Genomic DNA, 7500 nt, shown 5'->3' with positions numbered 1-7500 from the left:
AGAGAGAGGGAAGGAGGGAGACAGAGAAGGAGGAGAGGGACAGGGGGGGAGGAAAGGAGGAGACAGAGGGAGATCCACAAGAACGAGGTGGGTGAGAATTGGGGGAGGAGAGGGGGAGGGAAGGAGGGGAGGGAGGGGGGGAAAAAGAGGGATGGAGGGAGGGAGGGAGAGGAATGGACGGGGAGAGAGAGGGGGAGAGAGAAAGAGAGAGAAGGAGAGGGGGAGAAAAGAGGGGAGGAGGAGAGGGGGGAGGGGAGGGAGGAAGGAAGGAAGGAGGGAAGAAGGGAGCGTTTTTTTGTCTTTAACAGTGTGTGTGTGTGTGTGTGTGTGTGTGTGTGTGTGTGTGTGTAGAGCTGGCTCTCGGAGGTGGAAGGGAAGCATGGTTCCCGTGGCGACAGGTGACCCAGCGACGCCCCGCCCCCTGCCTCGCCCGTCACACACACACACACACACACACACATACACACACAGACACACACACACACACTCACACACTGTGTGGCAACCTGATGTGGTGTGTGTGGGAGGGAGCTAAAGGGAATGTTGAGTGGAGCATTACTCTCACACACACATACACGCACGCACACACACACACACACACACACACACACACATACACCCACACGAGGAAGTTTTGGTGCCTAATGGGGCATAAGCTAACAGAGCCACACCTGTCTGTGTTCTCAGATCAACACAAGGGAGTCATTGTTTCGTATGAACTGAACATAAGCTGACAGAAGCACAGATCACAACCGTAAGTTGATGTTTTTTATTGTTTTTCACCGTCTAATATGATTAGGATGAACTCACATGCCTTTGTGTCGTGTCACAGAATGATGGAACCCTAAAATAGTACGCTTGTACACTCCTCTATGAAGAGTCAATCAGTTGGTTTACTGTATGTTTTGTAATCAAAGTTAACTTTCATCTTTGATTTAATTTGACATTTATTCAACCATTAAGTGAAGATCCAACTTCTATTTTACAATGACCACATTTTAGTTGAACTACCTTCCTCATTCTCTGAACAGTTGGCGACAGGAATGAACAGACTCAGTCCAACTGGAGCTACGCTGATGTGGGTGAAACAATCTGGCTTCTTATCTGACAGGGAAATCAAACCACAGGGAGAGAGAGTTCTGTTCTATTTTGCTGCTGTATATCGCTGCTGTATATTACTTTTGCAATATATATATATGTATATATATATATGAGAGAGTGGGGCTAGAATTACAGAATTACATATTTTCTATGTGGACACACACACACACACACACACACACACACACACAGCCACACCTATCCAGTGTTCTCAGATCAACACAATGGAGTCATTGTTTCTGGACAAACTGGTTCATCAGTAAAGAGAGTGTCTGAACACGTATGAACTGGACATAAGCTGACAGAAGTAGGAGGTGCATCAGTAGACAAACAAGACAGACAGACAGACAGACAGACAGACAGAGACATTGTCAGTGTCCCTTGTTGGCTTTAGGAGAGAGAGATACTGTATATACAGGATCAGCAGGCTTTCATGTCCCTTTCCTCCCTCTGTTTAGCCCCAGACTGTAGTTTCTCACTTCACTGGTTTTGAACTTTGGTCTCCTTTAACGTGCTGCGTGTGTTCATTGGGTTTATAGCAGGAGGTTCTTTGAGGAGAGGAGAGAGAGGAGGGGACCACTGCCTCGAAAATGAGTCTCTCTGGGGAGAGAGAGGAGGGGACCACTGCCTCTAAAATGAGTCTCTCTGGGGAAAGAGAGGAGGGGACCACTACCTCGAAAATGAGTCTTTCTGGGGAGAGAGAGGAGGGGACCACTGACTCAAAAATGAGTCTCTCTGGGGAGAGAGAGGAGGGGACCACTGCCTCTAAAATGAGTCTCTCTGGGTAAGTTGAAGACATGGGGTAAGAGAAGAGTCTCTGGAGGGCATTTACCATGAAGATGATGATACTGATGATGATGATGATGATAGATACTTCACTCATAACCAGATTAATGTTAGACACAGGAATATAGATATACTGTAATTCAATGCAAACTGGAGCAACAGACAGTGTTACAACACTCCCTAGAAGGCATGTCCATGGAGGAGGAGAGTGAATCCTGGAGAAAGATGGCCATTAAAAACCTAAAAGCTACTGACAATACAGATATATTAATTTGGACTGGCCACACCGTCCCCACTCTCCTCCTCCCAGCGCACCCCAACCCTCCATGGTGATGGGGATCCCCTGAATGAAACAAAGACAGGTTCATTAACACTTTGTCCTTCACAATGCCACCCTCCTGTGGAACTGGCTCTAGGAGCTCAGCTCATATGGCACATTTAAAAACACAACTCCACCTTGTAATGCAGGGTCCAGCAGGAGAGACCAGCCTCACCTGTACCCAGCTGTGTGTCCATGAAGAGTGACCACTCTATGATGGAGCCAATCACATTTAGAGGAAGACTTGCTCATTCTGATCAGAGGTTAGTTTGATGTTTATTCCTCATATCCTGACAACACAGGTACACACTCGTGAACATGTGATGTTCACTGTCGACTGTTAGTTAATGTGAATTCATTTTGTGTTTGGCAGGGTCCAGAAAGAGAGACCAGCCTCACCTGTACCCAGCTGTGTGTCCATGAAGAGTGACCACTCTATGGAAGAACCAATAGACTTCAGACAAGGAACCATCACTGCTAAACCAGGGTAAGTGTATCATGGGATCTGATGAACTAACTGCTAGACTACGCCACCTGTTTGTTTTATGAGGTCCTCAGAGGAAACTATAATGAACTCAGGTTCTACTATCAAGGAGGGAGCATGGGAATAAGGCACACAATGCAACAATTATTTATTGTACAGCTTATAATGACACCATCTTCAGCTCTAGGAGTTCAGCACGTATTTATCATTAAAGGCAGAATTTCAAATGTTAGACATAGGAATGTAGATATACTGTAGTTCAATGCATACTGTAGCAACAGACAGTGTTACAACACTCACTAGAAGGCGTGTCCACAGAGGAGGAGAGCAGATCCTGGAGGGAGATGGCCAAAAAAGCTTACAAGCTACTTACAATACAGACATATATACATTTGGACTGGCTACACCGTCCACCAATGTTAGTTCTGACCCAGGAACTATGTTTAGCGGTATACACTCAGAAGTTATTCTATTTGGGGAAACTGGGCCTCATTCACACTTCTCTGGATAAAGACATCTGCTTATTTCTTGTTTTTACACAGAATCCCCAGTGACCCTGTGGAGAGACCAGAGTCAGAGATTCCCAGTGGTCAGTCTGTCCAGAGTCAAAGTGAACTGGCTTCCATATTCAGGGTGAGCTAAATAGAAAAAATGACATTGAAGATGGCAAAGTCATCCCCATAGAAAAGTTATATTTTTCTTGTTTCAATTGCATGCCAAAGTCAAGTGTTTTTTGTATTTAGTCTCTCTACTGTGTGTAAAGGTTTATCCATTATTGTCTATCTCACTCCACTTTATTTTTCTAAATGTTTCAGTTGCTTGAAGACAATGTCATCAGTCTACTGAGAAATGAGCTGAAGAGGTTCAAGAGGCTTATTTCTCAAGACTACCCAGAGTGCTTTGAGAGTCAGGGGGAGGAAGAGGAAGTGGTGGATGATGAAGAAGAAGAGAAGCAGGAGAGCAGTGCCAGAGAAGGGGCTCTGAAGATCACACTGCACGTCCTGAGGAACATGGAACAGAAGGAGCTCGCTGACACACTGGAGAAACGTAAGAGACCTCATGTGTTTTCACAGAGAAGTGGTACTAGGCCTGAAATATTATTGGAAATACAAACACCACTAACTGTAATAATGATGTATATCCCCATTTGGTCACTCTTTATATTATGTTGCCTCTATAACTTAGTGTCTCTGTAATTACTCCAGTAAAAAGATTGGTTGTTTCTGTATAATTGCATAGTAATGGGTTTGGACAGTTTCCTTTAACACAGAGGGAATAAGGACTGTTCTTTCCTACACAGGAATATATCATTCAACTACACTACATACTATGTAATTAATTACTATATAAATAATTAATAATTAACTACTATATAACAACTTGTTAATTAATACAACATGTCGTCCAGTCGGTAGAGCATGGCTTTAACAACGCTTAGGTTGTGGGTTTGCTTCCTGCTGGGACCATATATACTGAAATGTATGCACTCACTGCAATGGAAGAGGCTTTAGATAAAAGCGTCAGCTAAATGGCATATATATATCGGCAAAATATATATACATATTTACAGTTCCTGCAGGTACTGGGTCAACTTAATGTAAAGTGTGCCAGGAATATTTTGTAAATTGTTTTGTCATTCAGATGAGCTTGCTGTGGTGTGCCAACAAGAACTCAAGTCCAACTTGGAGAAGAAGTTTCAGTGTGTGTTTGAGGGAATAGCAAAGCAAGGCAACCCAATACTTCTCGATAAGGTCTACACAGAGGTCTACATCACAGAGGGTGGAAGTGGAGAGGTCAATAACGAACATGAGGTCAGACAGATTGAGACAGCATCCAGGAGACCAGCAACACAGGAGACACCAATCAAATGCAACGACATCTTCAAGCCTTTACCTGGACAAGACAAACCAATGAGAAATGTGCTGACAAAGGGAGTCGCTGGCATTGGAAAAACAGTCTCTACTCAGAAGTTCATTACGGACTGGGCTGAAGGAAAAGCCAATCAGGATGTCCAGTTCATATTTCCACTTCCTTTTCGGGAGCTGAATTTAATGAAAGAGAAGAAGTGCAGTTTGAATGAACTTCTTGGTCATTTCTTAATTGAAATAAAAGAATCAGGAATCTCCAACTTTGACAAGTATAAAGTTCTGTTCATCTTTGATGGTCTGGATGAGTGTCGACTTCCTCTAGACTTCCAGAACAACGAGACATGTTGTGATGCCACAGAGTCAACCTCAGTGGACGTGCTGCTGACAAACCTCATCAAGGGGAATCTGCTTCCCTCTGCTCTCCTCTGGATAACCTCCCGACCTGCAGCAGCCAATCAGATCCCTCCTGAGTGTGTTGACCAGGTGACAGAGGTACGAGGGTTCAACAACCCACAGAAGGAGGAGTACTTCAGGAAGAGAATCAGTGATGAGAACCTGGCCAGCAGAATCAACACACACATGAAGTCATCAAGGAGCCTCCACATCATGTGCCACATACCAGTGTTCTGTTGGCTCTCAGCCACTACCCTAGAGAGACTGTTGGGTGAAGCAGAGAGAGGAGAGATGCCCAAGACCCTGACACAGATGTACACACACTTCCTGGTATTTCAGACCCAACAGAGGAATGTGAAGTACCTTGGAGACCATGACAAAGATCCACAGTGGGATAAAGAGCTAATTCTGTCACTGGGAAAACTGGCCTTCAATCAGCTGGAAAGTGGCAATCTGATCTTCTATGAGGAAGACCTGAGAGAGTGTGGCATTGATGTCACAGAAGCCACAGTGTACTCGGGTGTGTGCACTGAGATCTTCAGAGAGGAGTGTGGGCTGCACAAAGTGTTCAGCTTTGTGCATCTGAGCATCCAGGAGTTTCTAGCTGCTTTATATATGTTCCTCACATTCAACATCAGCAATGAGAATCCACTGGTCAAACAGAAATCATCATCCAGGAAGCTATGGTCATTACTCAGACGCAAACCAAAGATTCACGCACCACTGATCAACCCCATCATCAACCTACACAAGAGTGCAGTGGACAAGGCCTTACAGAGTAAGAATGGTCACCTGGACCTCTTCCTGCGCTTCCTCCTGGGCCTCTCACTGGAGTCCAATCAGAATCTCCTACGAGGCCTTCTGACACAGACAGGAAGCAGCTCACAGACCAATGTGGAAACAGTCAAGTATATCAAGGAGAAGATCAGGGAGAATCCCTCTCCAGAGAGGTGCATCAATCTGTTCCACTGTCTGAATGAGCTGAATGACCATTCTCTAGTGGAGGAGATCCAAAGCTCCCTGAGCTCAGGACGTCTCTCCGAAGCCCAACTCTCACCTGCACAGTGGTCAGCTCTGGTCTTTGTGTTGCTGACTTCAGAAGAGGAGCTGGATGTGTTTGACTTGAAGAAGTACTCCAGATCAGAAGAGGGTCTTCTGAAGCTGCTGCCAGTGGTCACAGCCTCTAAGACGGCACTGTAAGTAGATGGACAAAACACTGTATTGATACTTGAGCGATGAATGGAGTATGTGATCACTTTTTATGATTTACGGATTAAATGGAAGAAACTGAGTTATTGATCACATGGTCAAAAGTCATTCATAAATTGATTGCACACTTATGTTTCATGTTTTATTGACACACAAATATACGACTTGCTCCAACATGTTCAGTCGCTTTGTGTCTCGACTCCCAATAATGAGGTAGAAAGAGCCATTTCCAGTCGGAGTACTGAACTATGGTTTGGAGAAATACACTCCTGACGTTTTTAAGACTATCGAAATCCACTGGCGCTACCACGGATACTCACACCGCGGCTCAAATGAAGACTTTTGGTCTGACATTAAGCAAATAACATAGGTAGCATATATAATAACATGGCTGGCTGTGTTCACAGTTCAGCTAATGAGTTTGTCAGCTTTATTTTAGTGGAAGTGGAATGAGTCAGTTCTCTAGCCAGTGAGTTTACAGTTGGTGCAGTTGGAAGGAGCTCACCACTCATCTCCAACTGAAAGCTCTATCCATTATTTAAGGCATGAAAAGTATGGATACATGATGATTTCACCTTTGAAATGAAGTTAAATGATTAGAAAACATGTTGTTCTATGTTAAAATCCCGAAAATGTCATTATATTGTAATTAGGTGCGGCGACATTCAACTGGAAATGATAGAACACATCACATATGTAAATTTTTCTCTGAGTTAAAAAGACTTGATGCTTGTATTTATTCCTCATTCAGGCTGAATGGATGTCACCTCACAGAGAGATGCTGTGAAGCGTTGGCCTCAGCTCTCAGCTCAGACTCCTGCCACCTGAGAGAGCTGGACCTCAGTAATAATGATCTAGGTGACGGGGGGGTGAAGCTGCTCTCTGCTGGACTGGGGAGTCCACACTGTCAACTACAGACACTGAGGTGAGGTCTCAGACTATTCTTGTTGCCAGACGCATCATTTCTAAGTGTCAGTAACATTTTAATTCGATGGAATCAATGATACTTGCACAGAAAGGCTCAAATGAATGAGACAGACAATGTACATTATCTTCCAATCAATTACTATATAATGTGTGTGTGTGTGTGTGTGTGTGTGTGTGTGTGTATGGTGACAGGGGGGGCTGCTCTGTCTTCACTCTCTGAATATGTTTGCCCTCCTCAAATCCTGACCATCAGCTCATGGGACTCCACAAAACTGCACTAACCCAATAGCTAGCAAATACATGATACCAGACATAGAAATCCAGTGACTACAAATGTATCCATGGTTGCTTGCTCCCCTGTAGAGAGCAACTATAACTCTCACTCATGAATTCTTGCACCACAGTGATCGTTT

At 44.3% G+C, this 7500-nt stretch overlaps 2 protein-coding genes across 6 annotated transcripts in view; one reads left to right on the top strand and one right to left on the bottom strand.

Moving 5' to 3' along the window:
• The window catches only part of LOC310823733 (uncharacterized protein), a 566003-nt gene that overhangs the window by 386775 nt on the left and 171728 nt on the right, over positions 1-7500 (bottom strand). The gene's annotated exons all lie outside the window — the stretch shown is intronic.
• Positions 1-7500, top strand: part of LOC310823888 (uncharacterized protein) — a 61944-nt gene that overhangs the window by 47848 nt on the left and 6596 nt on the right. For 2 of the 5 annotated variants that reach the window (XM_083696806.1, XM_083696807.1), the window contains exons 1-9: positions 634-754; positions 1032-1078; positions 1641-1885; positions 2356-2469; positions 2580-2693; positions 3233-3323; positions 3506-3737; positions 4332-6147; positions 6912-7085. In XM_083696806.1, coding sequence (XP_083552932.1) covers positions 1692-1885; positions 2356-2469; positions 2580-2693; positions 3233-3323; positions 3506-3737; positions 4332-6147; positions 6912-7085 — 2735 coding nt within the window. In that variant the 5' untranslated portion in view covers positions 634-754; positions 1032-1078; positions 1641-1691. Of the gene's footprint in view, positions 1-633; positions 755-1031; positions 1079-1640; positions 1886-2355; positions 2470-2579; positions 2694-3232; positions 3324-3505; positions 3738-4331; positions 6148-6911; positions 7086-7500 lie in introns of those variants that run through there. The other 3 variants (XM_083696810.1, XM_083696808.1, XM_083696809.1) reach the window with 3 other exon arrangements.

This window comes from Argentina silus (assembly GCF_951799395.1).
Source record: "Argentina silus genome assembly, chromosome: Y".
NCBI lineage: Eukaryota > Metazoa > Chordata > Actinopteri > Argentiniformes > Argentinidae > Argentina > Argentina silus.
Note: the sequence above shows the minus strand (reverse complement) of the source record. Positions and strands in the feature narration are given on the sequence as shown.